Source organism: Tamandua tetradactyla, chromosome 16, assembly GCF_023851605.1.
Source record: "Tamandua tetradactyla isolate mTamTet1 chromosome 16, mTamTet1.pri, whole genome shotgun sequence".
In the NCBI taxonomy this organism is placed as follows: Eukaryota; Metazoa; Chordata; class Mammalia; order Pilosa; family Myrmecophagidae; genus Tamandua; species Tamandua tetradactyla.
Window position 1 is genome coordinate 63,491,901 of NC_135342.1, and position 22,497 is coordinate 63,514,397.

A 22,497-nucleotide genomic window follows, 5' to 3' on the forward strand; every position below is an offset into this window, starting at 1 on the left:
ATTTCTGTCCCATGTTGCCAGGAAGGTCCACACCCCTGGGAGTCATGTCCCATGTTGACAGGGGGAGGGCAGTGAGTTTGCTTGTTGTTGGCTGGAGAGAGAGAGGCCACATCTGAGCAACAAAAAAGGTTCTCTTGGGGATTACTCTTAGGCCTAATTTTCAGTAGGCGTGACCTATCCTTTGTGGGGTTAAGTTTCATATGACAAACCCCAAGTCTGGGGGCTCAGCCTATAGCTTTGGTTGTCCACCATTCTGTAAATTTTGATATGTTATGTTTTCATTGCCATTTGCTCTGGATTTTTCTTAATTTTCCTTGTGATTTCTTCTTTGAGCAATTGGTTATTTATGAGTATGTTTAATTTCTACATATTTGTAAATTTTCAATAACCTGTATTATTGATGTTATTTACATTCCATTGTGATCAGAGAAGATATATTATACGATCCCCGTGTTTTTTAATTTATAGGGATTTGCTTTATGACCTAATGTTCTAGTTTGCTAGCTGCCGGAATGCAACACACCAGAGACGGATTGGCTTTTTTTTTTTTTTTTTTTTTTTTTTAAAGACAGAGAGAAGGAAGGAAGGATAGAAGAAAGGGAAACATCCCCAAACATTTTCTTGTTTTATTGTATTCTGTTTCTCCGTTTTTGTTACATGGGCTGGGGCCGGGAATCGAACCGAGGTCCTCCGGCATAGCAGGCAAGCACTTTGCCCGCTGAGCCACCGCGGCCCGCCCCGGATTGGCTTTTAATAAAAGGGGATTTATTTTGTTGGTTCTTCAGAGGAAAGGCAGCTAACTTTCCACCGAGGTTCTTTCTTACGTGGAAGGCACAAGATGGTCTCTGCTGGTCTTCTCTCCAGGCCCCTGGGTTCCAACAACTTTCCCTGGGGTGACTTCTTTCTGCATCTCCAAAGGCCTGGGCTGAGCTGCTAGTGCTGAAATGAGGAATGCTGAGCTGCTTAGCAGTGCTACGTTTGCAGTCTCTCATTTAAGCACCAACCAATTAAGTCAAACATCACTCATTGCAGCAGACACGCCTCCTAGCTGACTGCAGATGTAATTGGCAACAGATGAGGTTCATGTACAGTTGGCTTATGTCCGCAGCAACAAGACTAGGTATGCTCACCTGGCCAAGTTGACAACTGAATCTAACTAACACACCTAACATGGTCTATCCTGGACAATAATCCATGTGCTCTAGAGAAGAACTTGTGTTCTGCTGCTGTTAGGTTAGTGTTCAGTGTTCTGTATGTATCTGTTACAGCTAGTTGGCTTATAGTATTGCTTAAATTTTCAGTAAGTTTCCTTACTGATCTTCTGTCTAGATGCTCTGTCTGTTAATAAAAGACATGAATTATGGTTTTTTACTGTTAATGTAGAACAGTATTTCTCCCTTTGAATCTTTTAATATTCACTTCATGTATTTTGGGGCTCTGCCATTAGGTGCATATTTATTTATAATTGACCACATCTTCCTGTTAAATTGATCCCTTTATAAAGGAACTTCTTTGTCCTTTGAAAAGGTTTTTGACTTACAGTCAATTTTATCTGATATTAGTATAGTGACTCCAGCTCTCTTCTGAATGCTATTTGTATGGTATGATTCTTTTCTGCATCCTTTCACTTTCAGCATGCTTTTGTCTTAGAATTTAAGGTGAATTTCTTATAAATAGCATATAGTAGAGTCAGAATTTTTAAAATCCAGTCTGTCAGTCTCTGCCTTTTGACTAGATAGTTCAATCCACTTACAGTTAAAGTAACTACTAATAATGCAGGACTTTCTTATGCCATTTTGCTATTTGATAGGTTGTTAAATGCTGTCAGAATGCAATATACCAGAAATTGGGTGGCTTTTATAAAGGGAATTCATGAAGTTACAAGTTTACAGTTCTAAGGCCATAAAGATGTCCAGCTGAAGCATCCAGGGAAAGATGCCTTGAGTTAAGAAAGGCCAATGGTTGGCGGGCCACGGTGGCTCAGCAGGTAAGAGTGCTTACCTGCCATGCCCAAGGACCCGGGTTCGATTCCCGCTACCTGCCCATGTGAAAAAAAAAAAAGAAAGAAAGAAAGGCCGATGGGTCTGGAACATCTCTTTCAGCTGGGAAGGCACGGGGCTGGAGTGTGCTGGTCCCTTGGCTTCTGGTTTTCAGATCACTTCCCCGGGGGTGTTTTCTTTCTGCATCTCCAAAGGTCTCTCTCTGTATTGGCTCTGAAGCAACTTAAGAGTCTGCAACTGAGGTTTCCCCCAAATGTTTCCCCTTTTAAAGGACTCTAGTGACCTAATCAAGACCCAGCTTGAATGGTAAAATCACATCTCCATCTAATCAAAAGGTCACACCCACAACTGAGTGTGTCACATCTCCATGGAAACAATTCATTAAAAAAGTTTACACCCTACAATACTGAATCAGGATTAAAAGAAACATGGCTGCCCCCCACAATATTAGATCAGGAAAAAGACATGGCTTTTCTGGGATACATAACAGCTTCAAACCAGCATAGTATTTATAGATCCTTTACCTTCTTTTTTATCTCTCAATTCTGTTAATGCCTACTTCCGTATTTATTTCTTTATTTTGTATTTTACCATTTTGTGGCCCTTCTCATTTCTTTCTGTATGTATTTTTTCATGTTTTATTTGTGATTATTTTGGGGCTTAAATTTAACATCCCAACTCTATAGTAATCATATTTGATTTGATACTAACTGAAATTCAATATCATACACAAACACTGTCCCCATACTCCTCTACTCCCCCCTCCTTTTTGTTGTACTTGTTACAAATTATTCTTTATATATTGTATGACCTAAACCATAAATTTAACATTACTTTTTATGCATTTGCATTTTTATGCATTTGCATTAGAACCTGTAAAAAGTAGAGTTACATACCAAAAATACACTACAAAAATATTGGAATTTGTAATTTCCCATATGGTTACCTTTATCAGAGGTCTTCGTTTCTTTATGCTGCTTCCATCCTCTGCCTAGTGTCGTTTCCTTTTAGTCTGAACGTCTAGTTTTCTAAGTGTTTTTTTTTAAATAAAAAGTGTGATTTATTAACTTACTTTTTTTAACTAGTAGGAGGTTGGTGAAAGTGAAAATACCCTGCAGTTGTTTCAAGAACTGTATAGGAAGTTATTATTTGTTATTCCCTGAAACATCTCAAGAAGTTAATTTATTCTTTTGCTCTGAAAGGCAACGTAATAGTTTGGATGTGTCATAAGGAATAAATATCATCCATAGTTTAAATACTTGAACACATTGGCCCCTGATTGCAAGACAAAACTAATGACTTAGTTCCAAGAGAAAACTTCACACAGCTGAGGTTTCAGATATAACAAATGGGTGGTGGCTATCTTATTCTTTTTTAGAGATATCATGTTTAAATACTAGGATGTGAGACCTTTTAGGAGACAAAAATAGTAGTTATCCTATCCTCAGGGAGCTCATAGGCAAGTAACTGGGGACTTGGAGGTTGCACTTAAATGCTTTGTACTTCAGTTGAATTAATCTTAAAATAGGAATGATATTATTATTCCTGTTTAAAAGGTTGTTATAAAAAGTAGCTAATTAAAAATATTAGTATTTCAAAAATAAAAATTTAGATGTTTAAACAATGTTAATTCTTAATTCACTAACTGTAAGTAAATATTTTTGAGAGATTACTTCAGATCAAGTACTGCTCTAACTGTAGTTTAAAAAAAATTTTTATATTTCAAGTAGATGATACTTAGCTGGGTAAAATAATTTCAAGAGAGTATGCAGTGAAAAATCTTCCACTTTTGTCTTCCAGCCAGATCCTCTTCTGAGTGTTTCTGGGTATATTTTGTGCACATGTAGCATATATATATATATATATGATTTTTTAAAACACAGATAGTAGCATTTGTACCTTGATTTTCTCATGCACTAAGTGTTTTATAGCCTTATCTTATTTAATACTCGCAATGGTTCTTAAGATAGGTACTCTTATCTATATTTTACAAATAAGGAAATGAAGATATCTCAGTTTCTTAATAGGATGTCTAGCAACACACAGTATGTAAGTTAATAGATTATACTTCCTAGATATAGAGGTAGTTATTTTGCTCCTACTTATTTAACATTTAATTGTAAAACATTTCAAGCTTACACAAAAGTTGTAAGAATAGATTTAAGAATTCCATATACCCTATGTTTAGAGTTCTTATTTAGATTTCTGAAGTTGTCTCAATAATGTTGGCAAAAGAAACCAACCCAGGATCACACATTTTCCCACATGTAGCATCCTTCAATCTGGAATAGCTCTTTGTCTTTCCTTAACTTTCATGACCTTGACATTTTTGGCCAGTTTTTTTGTACAGTAACCCTCAATTTGGCATTCAGCCTAGGTTTCCTCACAATTAACACCTTTATTAAGCATTTTTTTTTTTACCAGAATATTGCAGAAGTTATACTGTGTTCTTTCCATTATATCCTAGCAGGTAGCATATGATGTTGTTTTGTTCCATTACTCATAGCTGTAATTTTGATCACTTGATCAAGATGGTGTCTGCCAAGTTCTCCCACTGTACAGTTAACTTTCCCCTTTTGTAATTAATAAATATTTTATTGAGAGGTAGCAGCCATTCATTTTTTGTCTTAATTAATTATTACCATAATATTATCAAATGGTAGTGATTTTCTACTTGAACAGATAATTTGTGCACCCAAATTCATAGCAGCATTATTTGAGTAGCCAAAAGGTAGAAGCAACCCACCTGTGCATGAACAGATGAATGGATAAATAAAATATGGTATATACATACAGTGGAATGTTATTCAGCTGTGAAAAGTTATGGTACATGCTACAACATAGATGGACCTTAAAGACATTGCATCAAGTGAAATAAGCCAGAACTAAAAAGACCAATATCATGTGGTCTCACTGATATGAGTTAATTAGAATGAACAAATTCATAGAATCAGTACTAGAATACAGGTTACCAAACAGACTGGGGTGGGAGTAGGAAGGGGACTTAATGTTTGGGGTGGAAATATTTTGGTAATAGATTGTGGTGATGGCAGCACAGTATTGTGAATGTAATCAGTACCACTGAATCCTACACTTGAAAGTCGTTAAAATGAGAAATTTTGCATTGTATGTGTGTTACTACAATAAAAAGATGTTTTAAAATAGTAATTTTTAACCCTATCATTTGTTCTACATTTATTAGTCGATTTTCTACTATAAGGAGGAACTTCTTCCCACTTATTTATTTTTTTTTATATCACTGTGTGTTCATGGATTCTTATTTTATTCAATGGATTATTATCTCTTGCTATCATTATTTGTTTTTTGCTCAAATTGTCCTTTTTATGCTAGATTCTGAGTCCTTTTAACATGTTGCCATCATCCTTTGAGCACTTCTTTGCTTTCTGACACTATAAAATATTCCAGGCTCATCTTGTACTTTCCCTCCTTTAGACTTGAAATTGGCCATTTTTCCAAGCAGCTTTAGTTCCTTTAATTGGAGAATGGTACTTACGAACCAAGTTCTGGGCACCAGATGTGTACTTTGTCACTGGGATGTTGCTGTTCCTTGGTCTTTTCTGTGAATGGAGCTAAGGAATATATAGTCCATATATACTTGTATATATACACTCATCTGCATCTATATTTATTTCCAAATCTATATCTATATATGTTGAAAAACATGAGTTCACATCACATCAATACCAGCAATTCCAGTCTAACACTATATGCTTCTTTCTAGCTTTTTACCTTTCCAGATTTTTGCCTCCATTCTCTAGTTGAGACACCTAGTTCCCATCAGGCTTAATAGGTTTACTTATTTGCTCAACCCCTCTTTATATAGCCAGTCTTCTGACACCCACTAGTTCACACAGGTATACTCCTTTTGGAGCTTCCAACTCCTGCTAAGCTGTCTTCCCATCTTGCCCTAATAACTTCCTCTTACAGACCTCAGCCACTGTAAGACTGCCATCCTGCCCTTCTCAGGCCTACCTGATGTTTCTTTGACTGAGTAGATAGGGAGAAAGGAAGGAAACTGTTTTAGTATTATTTAGATGAATAGTTTTGGGCCCTTTAAAAATCTGAATTAATGTCATTTTACCCCAAGTAGGTAATTTTGACTGTTAGATGTGAATACAGAGGAATTAATGGAAGCAGAAAATTTAGAACACTTTCCCCATGACCAGAGGAGTAATGAAAATGCTGCTTATTTTGGAAATTGACATTAGAAATCTTACATTTTTAAAATCTATTATATTGGATTTTCATCTCTTCAGTCTATTTATTTTGAGTCCTCCTCCTTTTTTTTTTGTAACTTTCTAGACATGCAATTTATGTTATGTAATTAACAAATTACTGTTTACTTCTAAATAGCAAGAGGATTTTGTTTAAATTTCTATAGGCACATGCCAGGTGGTTTATAAACATACCAACACGATCACTCTCCTATTTATCTTTTTCTTCTCACTGTTCTGTTTACTTTTGCTCACTTGTATCTCTGAGATAGTAAGGAGAGGTAGTAGTTTCACCCCATTTTGCACATGATAAAATAAGACTTTGTATTAGGACAGCTGGAAAGTATGTCTCACAGTTCACAGAGCAAAGCTCATCTTGCTCAGCCTTACATATGTTGGCCCTTGAGCCGATCTCACTAGCCTCAATTCTTTTTTTTTTTTAATATTTTTATTGACAAAACAACATACAAACACACATATTCTTAACATACAAGCATTCCATACTTGGTGTACAATCAGTGGCTCACAATATCAGTACATAGTTGTATATGCATCACCATAATCATTTCTGAGAACATTTGCATCACTCCAGAAAAAGAAATAAAAAGAAAAACTCATACATACCATACCCCTTACCCCTCCCTCTCATTGACCACTAGTGTGTCCATCTACCTAATATACTTTAACCTTTGTTCCCCCTATTTTTTTCTCTATACCCCTTACCACTCCCTTTCATTGATCACTAGTATTTCAGTCTACTCAATTTATTTTAACATTTATTCCCCCTATTATTTGTTTATTTTTTTATCCAAATATTTTACTCGTTTGTCCATGCAGTAGATAAAAGGAGCATCATACATAAGGTTTTCACAATCACACATTCACATTGCGAAAGCTATATCATTATGCAGTCATCTTCAAGAAACATGGCAACTGGAACACAGCTCTACAGTTTCAGGTACTTCTCTCTAGCCACTTTAGTGCACCTTAAACTATAAAGGGAATATCTATATAATGTGTAAGAATAACCTCCAGGATAACCTCTCGATTCTGAAATCTCTCAGCCCCTGACACTTTATTTTGTCTCATTTCTCTCTTCCCCCTTTTGGTCAAGAAGGTTTTCTCAATTAGCCTCATTTCTTAATATTGCTCTTTCCTCCCATGCTGAATGTGCCATATTTCTCACATGCTGCACCCTAAGGTTCTCAGAGCTTGTTGTTTTGTTTCTATGTAGAGAAGTTGTGGATTTACAGAACAAGCATGCATAAAATACAGGATTCCCATTTACCACGTGTTTTAGTTTGCTAATGACACTGGAATGCAATATATCAGAAATGGAATAGCTTTTATAAAGGGGATTTGTTAAGTTACAACTTTACAGTTAAAGGCATCCAAAAAAAGATACCTTGGCTTAAGAAAGGCCAATGGTGTCCAGAACACGTCTGTCAGCTGTAGGCATGTGGCTAGTGTCTGCTGGTCCTTGTTCTTGGGTCTGTTGCTTCCAGCTTCTGATTTCAGTGGCTTTCTCTTTAGGCATCTATGAGTCCTGACTTAGCTGCTCTGGGGTAAAACTTTGAATTTCTTCTCTTAACTTCCCTTGGCTCTCATCAGATTCTGGCTTGCTTAGCATCGCATGGAAAGACACATGGCGACATCTGCTGGGCTCTGGTTCCTGTCTAGCTTCTGCCGGCTCTCCCAGCTCCTAGCGTCTCCTATGGCTCCTGCATTCCCAAGCATCTCTGTCAGAATGCCAATGACTTCAAATGTCTGTGACTGTTGCTTCTGAGCTCATTCCCTCTCTGTGAGCTCTCTAACTCCAGTAAACTAATGAAGACCCACCTTGAATGGGTGGAGTCACGTCTCCATCTAATCAAAAGGTCCAACCCACAATTTGGTGTGTCACATCTCCATGGAAACAATCAATCAAAATTTACACCCTAAACAATAGGTCTGCCCTCACAAGATTGGATTAGGAAAAAATAACACGACTTTTCTGGGGTATATAACATCTTCAAACCAGTACACAAGATTGGTATTTTTCTTAACATCTCTAATGAAGTATAATTTATATGCAGAAAAAATCACCTATTCTAAGAGTACAATTCAATGAGATTTAGTAAATTTATATGATTGTGTAACTGTCACTACAGTCCAGTTTTAGAATGCTTCCATCCTCCCCAAAAGTACCCTACTCCCCATCGCACACAACTACTGATTTGCTTTCTGCCTCTATAAATGTGCGTTTTCTGAAAATTTCATATAAACAAATATTGTCTTTTGTGTGTTGCTTCTTTCACTTAGCATAATGTTTTTGGGTTCACCCATGTTAATATTTCAGTAGTTCGTTCCTTTCTATTGTTGAATAATAACCCATTGAATAGATGTACCCCATTTTGTTTATCCATTTGTCAGTTAACGGACACTTGGATTGTTTTCTATTTTTGGCTATTACGATTAAAGCTGCTATGAATATTCACCTATAAATCTTCATGTAAATATATGTTTTAATTTTTCTTGGATAGACACCTGGGACTGAAATTGCTGGGTTGAAAGTTAAGTTTATGTTGAACTTTTTAAGAAGCTGTCAAACTGTTTTCCAAAATGGCTGTTCAATTTTACATTTCTACCAGCAATTTATGAAGATTCTAGTATCTCCACATCCTTGCCAATGTTTGGTATTGTCAATCGTTTTACCACTAGCCATTCTAGTGGGTATTTAGTGGGATTTTAATTTGCATTTCTTTAATGATTAATAATGTTGAGTATCTTTTCTTATGCTTATTTATCATTTGCATATCTCTGGTGATGTGTCTGTTCATGTGTTTTGCCTTTTTTATTGGGTTTGTCTTATTATTAAGCAGTAAGGTATATGCTTGATAGAAGAACCAGATAAATATTTTCTCCCGGTCTGTGGTTTGTCTTCATTTTTTAAATGATGTCTTTCAAAGGGCAAAAGTTTATCAATTTTTTCTTTTATGAATTGTACTTTTTGTGCCAGATCTAAGAAATCTTTATTTAACTTGTCATCACAAGACTTTTCACCTGTCTTTCCTTTTAAAAATTTATAATTTTAACTCTTTTATTTAAGTTTATGATCCATTTTTGTAATAGATTTATTGATATATAATGCATATATCATACAGTTCGCCCATTTAAACTATACAATACAGTGTTTTTTAGTACGTGCACAGAATTGTGCAACTATCACCATATCAGTTTTAGGACATTTTCATCTGTGATCCATTTTATGATCTGAGGCACTTCTACAGCTTTATCCAAAGTAATAAACAAGATCGTGTGCATATATCAATATGTATATTCTCTGTAATGTTTACATACTAAAAAAGTTAAAACTCTAAGTAGCCAGCAGTAAAGTATTGGTTGGGTAACATATTTTTTCATCATAAAGTGGAATACTAAGTAGTCATTAAAGATGATTTGACTTCTAAAAATGGCCAATAAGCAACATGAAAATATGCTCAGCATCATTAGTTATTAACCAAATGGAAATCAAAACCACAATGAGATACCATCTCACACCTACTAGGATGGCTAGAATAAAAAAAGGACAATAACAAGTGTTGTCAAGCATGTGGGAAAATTGGAACTCTTGTGCCTTGTTGATGCAAAGGTAAGATGGTGCAGTCATTGTGGAAAACATTTGAAGGTTCTTTAAAAAGTTCAACATAGAGTTCTCATATGACCTGGTAATTCCATTCCTATATACCCAAAAGAATTGAAAACATGTCCACACAAAGTCTTATACATGAATGTTCATGTCAGTATTATTCATAATAGCTCAAGAATAGAAACGATCCATATATTCATCAACTGATCAATGGATAAACAAAATATAATAATCCCTATAATGGAATAATATTCAGCCATCAAAAAGTCTTTATCTCTGTTGTTTAATAATCAAGATTTTCTACAAGAGGAGCAAGTTAGTTCTAAATACAAATACCCCATTAAAGGTAGAAAGGGAAAGGAGGAAAAGAGGAAGGGAAAGTAACTTATATTGTTTGTTTTTCAGAGCATCCTATATTCAGTTCAATATGTTTTCCTTGTAGCATCCTGGTGGAGAGGAAGTTCTGCTGGAACAAGCTGGTGCAGATGCAAGTGAAAGCTTTGAAGATGTAGGCCACTCCTCTGATGCCAGAGAAATGCTGAAGCAGTACTATATTGGTGATGTCCATCCGGTAAGGACCAGCAGAGCTTGGAGCTCATATGAAGAGGAAACTACTAACCAGCCACAGAACAGGATGGGAGAATGAATTATTAAATTAGAAATCCATTCAACCCAGCCTTATTTACATCTTTCTATGCTAGTATGTAGCTTCTTGTATGAAGTTATGCATATTATCTCTGAAAAGCTGAGGAAGGCTGATTTTGGATGATTAATTAATTAGTTAATTTTTATAATGTAGTTAATAATATCTCTACCTAAAATAGTGTTTTAAGTGGATAACTAACCCTTGGAACAAAGACTTTTTAAGCCATACATAATAACATTTTAACAATGAATCCTGATAAGCTCAGAGTAGGGGTCAATAGCTCTGAAGGCTCGTAGGGAAATCCCTACTACCAGAGTGTAGTTTCATGTTCTAAATTAGAATCAAGCTCATGGTGAAAGTTCATTTGGATATATCTTAAAGTATTGTTTATTTCTTTTTAACAGAGTGACATTAAAACTGAAAATAAGGTAAGAAGTTATCAGTTTATCTTTTTGTTCACTCACACAATTGATTTTTTAAAAAATAATTTAACGAGAGAAGTGTTGGTTTTTATTCCCAAGCATAAATCCTATTTTCAGGAATTTGGGCTCAGTACCATTTCACGAGAAAAGAATAGCTGAGTCCTGAACAGTAGGAAACAGTTCATCAATGCTTCTGCATGTTTGTTTGTTTGTTTGTGAAATCCCAAAACTATACAGCATGTGGTTTTGAAAGAAACTAGTTTATGGATTCAATTGTAGAAAAGTATCTCTTACATTACATAAAACAAGTAATAATAATTACTTCAGTGTTGGAAAAAGGATTGGAAAGTTGATTTTCTCTTACAGTTTTTCTCCTTTATCTTTACTACTGAAGGAGTTGTAGACTGAAGTTATTGACTTGACTAGAACAATCTTTCTATCTATCTTTCCCAAATTTTATTTCTTTATCCTATAAGCTATAATTGGTCCACACTCTTCCTATTTATTCTGTGATGCAGCAAAAACAAAAGATTAAGTATTTGGAAACCTTAATGTGTACTGCACTATGTGCCAGGAGGAAAATATGAAAGGCTTTTCTGTTCCCCATCAACTGGGTGGTTCATATCCCTTATTCCCTAACAATTGTCCCTGACTTTCAAATAGCTATTACTGTATTCTCTAATTTAAAGGGACAGAAGTTTAGGTGTTACCTAAAACATCTCCTTTCCTCTTTGTGGCTTCTTCCCTTTCTTCACTGAGTCAGAATTACTGAATTCATTTGATATAAAGATGAAAGTTGAGGCGGTACAACAGTGGCTCAGTGGCAGAATTCTCACCTGCCATGCTGGAGACCACCTGGGTTCGAGTCCCTGTGCCTGCCCATGCAAAAAAAAAAGAAAAAGAAAGTTGGCCCTAGACACAGGAATTGAACTCATCTATTGCCCTGCAATCTAGAGGATACTACACTCTGCTACTTTGAATTATTGAATTGTTTAGAAAGGAATATATAAAAAAATGTTTCTTGAAATGCTTTGTAAGTATTATTGGTGTGCTTGTCCTCGCCTCCTGACACAGGTAATGTCTATTCCTGAATCCTCACTTCTGTTATTAAGGCAAAATTTGAATTAAGCATGGCCTTGAACATGTCCAGAAAGCATCACTCTCAGAGGTCAACATTTGATTCAAGGGGTCTTCCTGTTAGTACAAGAGATATACCTTTTATCTAGGAGATATAACCCATTTCTACCCAGCAACTAGGAGAGCACCCATTAAAACTATAGAAAAATATTTTTGTAATTAAAATGTCTCGCAGTCTATAAATTGCTTCTGCTGCTGTTTTGTTTCATTGATGGCATAGTAGGTAGGTAGGCCCATTCTTTGAAATGGAGAGGAGTGTTTCTCAAATTCTATTCCTGTACCACCTATATTAGAATTCCTTGGCATGATTTTTTTTTAATGTGTATTCCCTGGGCTTCCACTATTACCAATTCAGAATCTCTGGAGATGGAACTTGGGAATTTCCATTTTAAGTAACCCAGGTGATAAGGTGCCCAAGAACTCAAGTTTTTGGAGTATTAATCAAATGCTGAATGATATGCCCATCTTTTCATTCCAAAACTTAAAGAAATTTAATTCTTTTCTGTGGGAAGCATTGTTTGTCTTCTATAAGCCAAAAAATTAATTAGAGATGTCTTAACTAAATTAAAACTGTTCAGTCTTGGATTTTTAAAAAATAAGAAATATAGGAAAGGACACCTTTTCAGCTCACCAAATTCCATTTTGATTTAGAAGTCTCCAAATGTAGTTTAGCCCCTGCATGGATTAAGCAGTGACTAAAGGCAGTGTTTTCAAGGGTCTGTTTTCCTCACGTCCATTGTACCCAAAGGACATGTCTTGATTAAGTAGAGAGTCTGGTTATTGTGTGTTTTTTTCCAGTCACAGTGCTGTACTTCTACGGATCAGGCAAGAAGGCCTTTTGGAAAATTTTCAAGACCACCTACATGGGTTCTCAAAGAGCTGTATTCCAACCTGATTTCAGTTCCAGGAGGAAATTCTTGATCCATCAAATTTATTTCTTATAGAGGTTTAAAATAAGCACTTTCATGTCTGGCTTGTAGATAACTCTTTTCTTCATTTTTCCAACATTAATTTATTTGCTATCAAGAAGTGGGAGGCAAGTGCATTTCATTAATCACTTTCTTTTGGTTAAAGATTTCTAAACTCAGCAAAGAAGTGATTTTTAAGCCTAATCAGAATATCTCTGCTTTATGGGACAGAATTTTCATTTTCCTTTTTAAGCCTAATTAGAATATCTCTGCTTTATGGGACAGAATTTTCATTTTCCTTCTCCTTACTCTGCCTTCTGCAACTTTTCCATTTTTCCGCTCCCACCTCCACAGCCCTGTATCCCTTTCCTTATATGAACTCTTCTCCCCGCCTCCCCTCAAAAAAATACACCCAAAACATTTCTTTTCTAGAGTACAGACCAGCTACATTTCCCAGTGTTTTTTGTTTGTTTGTTTGTTTTTAGAAGCCACTTTTCATGTTGCTTATGATAAAACAGGTAAAATAATTAATGGTTACTATTGTTTTATTATTAGATAAAGTTAGACCATACTTGAATTCACAACCCTGAAATATTGCAATACTTAAATTTCAAAGCTTAGATGTGGGAAAAGATGTTTTTCTTACCTCATAGATAAAGTAGAATTTAAAACCTTTTTGTCTCTACAAATCTATTATTTGTTGGATTTGCCCCCACACTGAAAGCCGTCATTATTCTACCCATTTTTGACTTAAATGTTTTCTGATCTGTTTTTGGATATGGTAACTATTTTAGAAATAGACTTAGTGTTTTCTGTGCCAGGTTACCTGCCTATCTGTTGTACTGCAAGTAACCTAGAAACATTTGTGGTCTATGAATTCTCTTTTTCAATTATGTATTTATCTCTTAGTTATCTGTTTTATCACTCATTCTGCTATCATTGAGATAAGGTACATATAAATCCTAACCTAATAAAAAAAGTAGACATCATTTCATTGGTTTATTAGATTTACCTAGATTTTACCTAGGTGACGATTCAACTTCTTTACTAGTTGGTCTCAGTCCAGTGAATAGGCCATTCTCTCGTTAATTTTTTTTGAATGTGTATTATATAATGTATATGATAAAAATTCAAATAATACAAAAAAGCATACTATTTTTTAAAAAAGGCTATCTCTCTTACCCCTGTCCACAGTCTCTCAGTTCCCCTTCCCTGGATGTAGCCAGCTACCATCTTGTTTACCCTTCCAAAGATTGATTCTGTGCATACAATAAACAACGACAACTCATGCACACTTTTCTGTACCTTGTTTCCTTTTACTTAAAAATTTTATCTTAGTGACAGTTCATTATTAGTTCATAAAGGTCTTCCTCATTCTTTAAAATAGTATTCTATAGACAAACGTTTTGATGTGATGATATTTGCTGTAACAAGATTTGATCTGTTCTTTAAAACAAATAAAATTGTCTCCATAAAGGCTTAACATGTTTTTTAACTTGAGAAGTTTAACTTTCTAATCTAATAAATTTCATGTATGTTAGAAGCAATCTATAAGCTGCATTTAAAGGTGGATGAATTTTTTTCTTCTAGATGTTGCTAACTTCTATTATATACAGTTTTCTATTATACATACATACATATATACTTACATAACATATAAAAGTTTGAAGTGGTGATGCCAACGCCCTTTAGATGAACAGTGGTTGCTACTTACCAAGTAATTTTGTCTGGCTGTTTTATTTTATTTTATTTTTTGCATGGGCAGGCACCGGAAATCAAACCCTGGTCTCTGGCATGGCAGGCGAGAACTCCTCTGCCACTGAGCCACTGTTGCCTGCCCTGTTTTATTTGTATTTTGTTTTTTGTAACACGTTCTTTAGAAGTAGGCATAGAATATAATGGTAAAATCACTTTTCAAAGACAAAATACTTTTTGCTGAGAGATCTAAAAAGCATTAAGGTCCTTTCCTTACAAAACTATTAGAAATAATATGCAGTTTTGCAAAACAAGGGGTCAGAGAAGGGCTGACCTTTGAAAAGGGCTGATCCTTTTCAAATCAGCCCTCTAATGTTATAGCAGTTTTTTACTTCTTAGGTCCTAGTAGAGATCACTCTATGAATATTTAAATTTTTTTCTCCAGTAATGTGTGATGTATCTTATTACCCTGGACTCTTGAGAGAGGCGAAGAAATTTGTTTTAGAGGTGTTTTTCATCTTCACATTTTGCCCATCCTAATCATAATTCAGAAACATTTTATATCCTGGTGACAAAGTATATATTCCTGAAGTGTATGTTTTTCTCCCATGTTTTCTCATAAACTGAGTTCATACTGAAATTCACCACAAGTGACCCTGAAATGTGCCCCTCCCTAATATGGGTGCCAGCTATGACATTTGTCATTTGTTTAAGCATATCAAAGAGGGTCAGTACTTAATGGTGCAGTGCTTCTTGAGAGAGTAGCTGGGAGAACGCACCTTTATATTCCTGCTGCAGGATAGAAAAATCTACATATGGTAGCGTTCCTTCAGTTTTCTAGACGTGGGAGACTGTGAGGAAACTGATGTTTAGCATTGAGCTTGAAGGTGTTAGACATAATTTCATTATGAGCAGCTTTAAAAATATGGTGCTCTGGTATTATGAAGTATCTCCTTTTATCTTACAGAGCAGTGTTTAGTATTTGTATGTATATAAATGTATTTGTTTTACTTATTTTATAGGAGAATTAAAACCTTAATGGAGCTAGAACTTTAGGGCCCAATTTTATTTAAAAGTTAATTTCTACTAGTTTGAACTAAAATCAGAGTAGGCTTTAGCAGTTTTGTTGTTTGCAAGTATGCTTCATATTCCCTGGAGAATTAAAAAAAATGCATATTAATTACTTGGTAGGGCTTGATGCTAGAACTCTGGATTTGATCTGCTTTCTTATGACTAAAATCATGGCATTATTACTACTGAGATTTCCATGCCTGAGATGACAGGAGTCATTGTTCTGCTGACCAAAAATCTTGCATTTGAATTGAAACCTGAGCAAGAACATAATCAACCAGATGTACCTGAACACCCAGAGGGATACATTAAAGTCAGTCCTAAAGCATAGGAACGTCACTTATGCATCCTTTAGATTCAGCATGAGAGCTGTGGAATGGAAATGAGGATTGGGGAATGGAAGGGTGGAGATGAAGGAAGGTTATGTGTTAACAGAATGTTTTTCTTTTAATTTTTTAAAATTAAAAATAAATTATTTGGCTTCTTTGCAAACTTGGCTGAGGGACTTGGCTGCTTAGAGTAGTGCCTTAAACAACTCTCTCATTATAGTTGATTAAAAGTAGGGTCACTATAGTTTGGCATTTACTTGGCTTTCAGTATGAGTATTCAGGGAGTATGAGCTTCTTTAAAGTAATTATAAATTACATTATAATACATATATTGTTCCTTATTGCTTTCATGTAAGTTTTTAAAATTGTCCCAGTTTTTTTTTTCTTATGGTAATGCTCTACAATTTTGTTCTAGAAATCATTGGTATATATATTTATGGATAAAGCACAAAAAAACATAGCTTTTTTTGGTGGAATTCAATTATTTCTTAACTCATGTAGTGGAATATTTTTAAGGGCAGCATTTGATGTTAACACCACTGTCACTACCATTACCACCCATCTAAATATATAAAGCAATTACATTTTTTGTATTTTTTCAAAGATTGAGAAAAACATTTTAATTAATCTGATTCTTACTATCCTAGCAGAAATTTATCAGGTAGCAATAATCATCAAAGTCTCAAAGCAATATAGTAATATATTAGTGTGTGATTTATTTAAAGCCTTTTATTAGAAGTTTTACTTGTCTATATGCTAATTTCTTTCAGATTTGGGACATATATTCATTTTCATGTGTTTGTATGAAATTAAAACTCATTTCACAGATTGTTTTAAGGTGTATCTAGGTGTGGTTTCTAGACATTCTTGGAGATTATTGAAAACTGTTTAAGTTAATATTCTATGTTCATACCCTGGCATATTTTGCATAATGGCAAAGACGATATTTTAGGCAGCAGTGACTTATGCTAATGGGTTATTGTCCTCTGGCAGCAGATCAGTAGGCCTTTAATAATGCACAGCTAATTTATGGAATCAGCAACTTCATTTGATAATTACTTTAAACTGAGTAAAACTTTAAAAATTACTTTATTGAGGTATAATTCATATACCATACAGTTCACCTATTTAAAATGTACAAGTCACTATTTTTTAGTATTGCCACAGAGTTATGTAATCATCACCTAATTAATGGTAGAACATTTTCATCACCCCTAAAAAACGTCATATTCATTAGCAGTCACTTTTCATTCTCCCACACCCGCACCCCAGCCCTGGGCAACCACTAATCTACGTTCTGCCTCTACAGATTTGCCTGTTTTGGACATTTCATATAAATGGAATTATATAATATGTGGTCTTCATGACTGGCTTCTTTCGTTTAGCATGTTGTTTTTAAGGTTCATCTGTATTGTATCAGTACTTCACTTATCTTTATTACCAAAATTTGTTTTTTAAGGTTGTTTGGTATTCTCTTTCACATTACTTCATTCTTCCCCCTTTTCTTTGTGAAATAAGCCCTAAGGTCTTTAATCATAATCACGATAATTTCAAGGAGTAAACCAATTTGTTTCTGTAAGCCATAAAGCGGTCATCTGCATGATCTATAGCATTTCACAGTTGATCTTTATGTTACAAGAGAAGATGATTTTTTTCTTTGAATATATTTCAGAAAATGTGATCTCAGCTACTGCCAGTGGTAAGCCCAACTGTATCAGGCATATCATTGCAATTGCAGATTAGTCCATTTCAATATAGTTTATATCATTAGCATTTTTTTACATCTAAAAAGTTTAGGTCATTTCTCTATGCTTTCTTTCATTAGTGGTTCTTCATTGGAGAGTCCCAGCATATTGCCAGAAATGAAATTGCTAGTCCATCCATCGCTTATAGATTCATAAGTATCAAAACACATGAAAGATGAAGTTCTGTTATCTGCCACAGAGTTTATATAGATATTCAAGAAGAGTTCTGTAAGCTGTGCTAATCTTTCCTTTTATTTGTTTCTTATTTTTGAATATGCATCTTCATCAGAAGCCTCCAAAAAATAACACATGCAAAAGGTATAGTATTTTTTTAACAGACTTTTTTACGTTCTACATGATGTCTGGCAAAGTGTTCTTCCATAAACATACATGTATAACATAACTCAGTTGTGCAGTTTGACAGCTAATTCTTTTTTGGCCGAAGTCATTGCAAATTCTATTGTTACTTGTCATTAAAAATTAATACTTGTAGTTTTGACCATTTTGAATAACCTTAAAGGTTCATGCCTTGAGTACTTTTTAAATCTTATTATGACATAAACTGGAATCACACTCAGTAAGAGGCCGGTGTACATGGACAAGTACCTATTAAGTGAAGCTAGTCAAGCCCCCAGTCTCTGCAGCTCAGCCCGGTTATGTGACTTCTACTTAAAACTTGTTCGTATTTAATCCTTGCAACCACTCTGTATGGGAGGTTCTATTATCACATTTTACAGAAGAATAAAATTAGATATAATTATTAAAGAATTTGGGTTCCCTCAAAGGTTTATTTCCAATATACTCCTTGCAGTACTATTAGTAATACAGTTAGTATTACCTCTGAAAGGTATAAATTGCCATTCTTAAGTATCTTTACTTGAGTTGACTGGTTCCTTAGCTTATAAAAGATCTTTGTAGAGATCATCTATTCCATTTTTTCTGAGATCCCACTTAAGGTATTTCAGAGGGAAAAAAATGTGTGTTTTTCCTCTATAAAAGTATCAAACAAAAGAAAGTATAAACTTAAAGGAAACTGTTAGGAAATACAACTTCCATAATATTACGTACTTATGCTCAGCCAAATACTCCATAAAAAATGTGAAAATACAAGCGACAAACTTGCAGTAGACTTTTTCTACCCATAAAACTGACCAAGAGGGCAGGCCACAGTGGCTCAGCAGGCAGGAAAGCTTGCCTGCGGTGCCAGAGGACCCGGGTTCGATTCCCGGTGCCTGCCCATGTCAAAAAAAAAAAAAAAAAAAAAAAAAACTGACCAAGAATTATTATGCAGGATACATAAAGAATTCTATAAATTAATAGATTATTAGTAAAACGAGTGAATAAATTCTGGCATATTCATACAGTGGAATATTACAAAGCAATAAAAATAAATGAATCATAGCTATTTGCAGTAACTACATGCCATAACCTGGATGACTCTCCAAGGGAAAAAGAGTTCTATCTTATGGCCAGGAAGTTATGGTTGAATCTAAATCTCCTTTGGTGCAAAGTATATGAATTTCCTCTGATTCTGTGCTCAGTGGCAGGTTGTGAAAGATTATGAGGCTCGGTGGTCAACCATTCTCAGTCACCTTTAGGCAATGTTTTTATACTGAAGAGTTTTTCTTCAGTGTTTTCAGAAGGATCCTACTTTTGAAATCTTCAGTCTTATGTGGTTGCTTTCCAGCAGGTCTGAATTCATTACTCTTATGGGGAGACTATGTCAAAGTTCTCATGTATCGTGCTGCTTTATATATGACTACTTGCTTTTCTTTTTTTGTTAAACAAAGATACCTGGCTGACATTTTTAACTTGTCAAGAGCAACCTTCTGTCACACTTAAGTGTTCAAAATGCTAGGCATGTTTAGGCAAAGAGAGTTATTTCTATTATTAAACCTCAGCCAGTTTTATTGGCTTCAAAAATTCTTAATAGCAAGATTCCATATGTCTTAAGTTTTAAGGCAGCCAGGTTATTTGAACAAGCTTTGTTATAGAGGAATAATTATTTTCAAGAGAGTGATTACTGTCTTGAAATTCCTAAGAAAAGTATCTTACAGTAGTTTTTAAACTGGCTATCATTTGCTTTAACTTTATTAGAACTATCAGTATGTTCTGTGAGTGTGTGTGTGTGTGTATCCTTGTTTTTACCCAAACATAACTAGAGGTTTTTGATTTGGGGTACATAGCTTCTATTTTCTATGAATAAAATGAGAATAATAGTAGTACCTATTTCATAGGGTTGTTGTGAAAATTAAATTTTAAAAATACATGGAAAGCAGATAGGACAACATAGTCGTGCTAGGTATTATTGTTTCCAAATTGCATAGAATGCTGTAGTGCTTAACTGTCCATTTAATTTATGTTATAATGGCACTTAAGTGGGTTTTGTTGTTTATAAATGTTAATAGTAGAATAGTGAATTATACAAAGTACAAAGAAGAAAATTTTAAACTGTTCATAATCCCGTATCCAAGAAATAACTATATCTGTCTTTGTAAAAGCACAGAAGCATGTTTCTTTTTTTGTTATTATATCATATATTCCATTTTTAACCTTTTTTGTTGTCATTTAATATTGTTAGTCCAATCCAAATATTTTGTTTCCCCCAACTACTGTGTAGTAAAAAAGAAAAAAAATCCTGAAGTAAATTAAAATTCTTTACCCATAAAAATATTAAAATGTAAATGCTAAAAGATAACAAATGTTTGGTATAAAATGTTCATGACTTTATTGCTTTTTTTCCCCTCACCTCTAGTTTCTGGTCGTATTGGGTTTTCCCCATCATAGGCGCTATTCTCTTAGGTTTCCTGTATCGTTACTATACGTCGGAAAGCAAATCCTCCTGAAGAGACCTTGTTGAAGTCTGGAAAGCACATCCACTTAGGAGTGAAAACTAGAGACTTGCTTTGGGGGTTGCAGCATTGTCCTCTCCTTGAATCCTGCCACTTGTATGTTCCCCTTTGGAGCCCAGATGGCTGAGCAGACCTGGGTCCAGTGTCCTTCATCTCTCAAGCCTTACTCCCAAAGCACCAGATCACTGTTATGTGCCCTTGCCAGTGTTTCCTCCTGGCACTGGTTTTCACAAGTACCTTTACATTTCAAAATGTTCTGTTAATAATTTCAATTCATATATTCTAGTTACATGCCCTTTGGTCAAATGTTCTCCTTTCCAAAACTTTGAGTGTACATTAGATGTTCTTAACAGGGGAGCATACTCTGTCTTTAAAGGTTTTCTTTTCCCATCTTTCCTTTAAGTAAATTGTTTTTAAATTCTGATTTCAATTATTTTTCTTACTTATCTAAATGATTTAATTCATGAAATAAAGGTGCATACCTACTGTTTAAAACACAACTGCCAATTTATATTGTTCCTTGTTTGTACTTGTTAAATTCAGAAAGAAAGAACAATGTATCCATCCCCTATTCTGTGCTTCCTACCCAGCAAGAGCCGCAAAAGGCTCTTCCCACCCCCTAAATCCAGCCCCTTTTCTTCCCAAATGGTGTTGGACAAAATTATGCTTCCCTTTTATTTCTCGGGGGTCAGGAGAGAGAGAGGGAAAAGCAGGGATGAATTGGGATGGTAGTGTCCTAGAAAAATATTGAAAACACTACTTTAGGCTAGGAGTTTAGAAAAAGCACCATAGACTTTGGCCTTTCCATTAGTTTGGCATGAGTTTCTGGCCATCTTTTGTTTTTTCTCTAAGCTGTCTTTTATTGGTAAAATACAAATTCATCATTATGCCTGTAGAGCTTAACCAGAGAGTTTTTTGCTGCTTTTTGTTTGTTTGTTTACTGATTAGCATTTTTAGATTACCCATTTTACAAAAATAAGAGGCTCCAGATTGATCAAAAGTACAGTATTTTATTTGTTCCCACTAGTGAAGTTACTTGCACAGTGAAATGGCATTTGAAGGGGGGAGGTCATGATAGACAGTTTTCCATTTATCTGTATTTTGCTCCTGTGACTCCAACTTTTGGTTTTGTTCTGTTTTTCCAGTGAGAATAAAAATCTGGTAGTTTTTTCATCAGATTTGTGTTTCACTGAGGAATAGATTATTACATATTTAGAGCTCTCTTACTGTTATTTCTTGGTTCAGAGATTTTTCTTGCATATTTGATTTCACTCTTTTCTCTCTGGTGGAAGCACCTGAGGAGAGTACATTAACTGCTTTCCAACAACTGGTGATTTTCCCCCATCCTTTGAGGGCTACCAGTTTACTTCTGAGCCATTGTCATATCCAGCAGAGAGTAGCTTACTTCAAGAAGTATAGTGGGGTTGTAAGGGTAGTTCAGTGGTAGAATTCTCGCCTGCCATGCAGGAGACCCAGGCTCGAATCCCAATCCATGCATTCCCCCCTTCCCCACCCCCGACAAATTCAACAAATGATGCCCTAGAACAGAATACTCACATGCAAAAAGAATGAAATGAGACCCCCCACTACACAGTTTACAAAAAAAAAAAAAAAGGATTATGGATGTTACTCAGTGTCTCCTCCCCACCTCCAGTTTGCCAGTGACTTCAAGAGACAGGAAACTGCCTAGCAAACCAGTGTCTGCCCATGCAAACTACTCAAGGAAAAGTTCAACCAAGGTCTTGTATCCTGTGATTTAGCAGTTGAAATGATTCAGAATTCATCAAAATAATATTAACCTTGCACTTGCGTACTTGGATATGACATTT

The 22,497-nt window shown here is 35.0% G+C and overlaps 1 protein-coding gene across 1 annotated transcript in view; it reads left to right on the forward strand.

Moving 5' to 3' along the window:
• Positions 1–21,168, forward strand: part of CYB5B (cytochrome b5 type B) — a 53,736-nt gene extending 32,568 nt beyond the window's left edge. Inside the window, exons 2-5 of the mRNA XM_077132861.1 lie at positions 10,306–10,434; positions 10,914–10,937; positions 18,106–18,134; positions 20,572–21,168. Coding sequence (XP_076988976.1) covers positions 10,306–10,434; positions 10,914–10,937; positions 18,106–18,134; positions 20,572–20,662 — 273 coding nt within the window. The 3' untranslated portion in view covers positions 20,663–21,168. The remainder of the gene's footprint in view (positions 1–10,305; positions 10,435–10,913; positions 10,938–18,105; positions 18,135–20,571) is intronic.
• Positions 21,169–22,497: the final 1,329 nt, after the last annotated feature.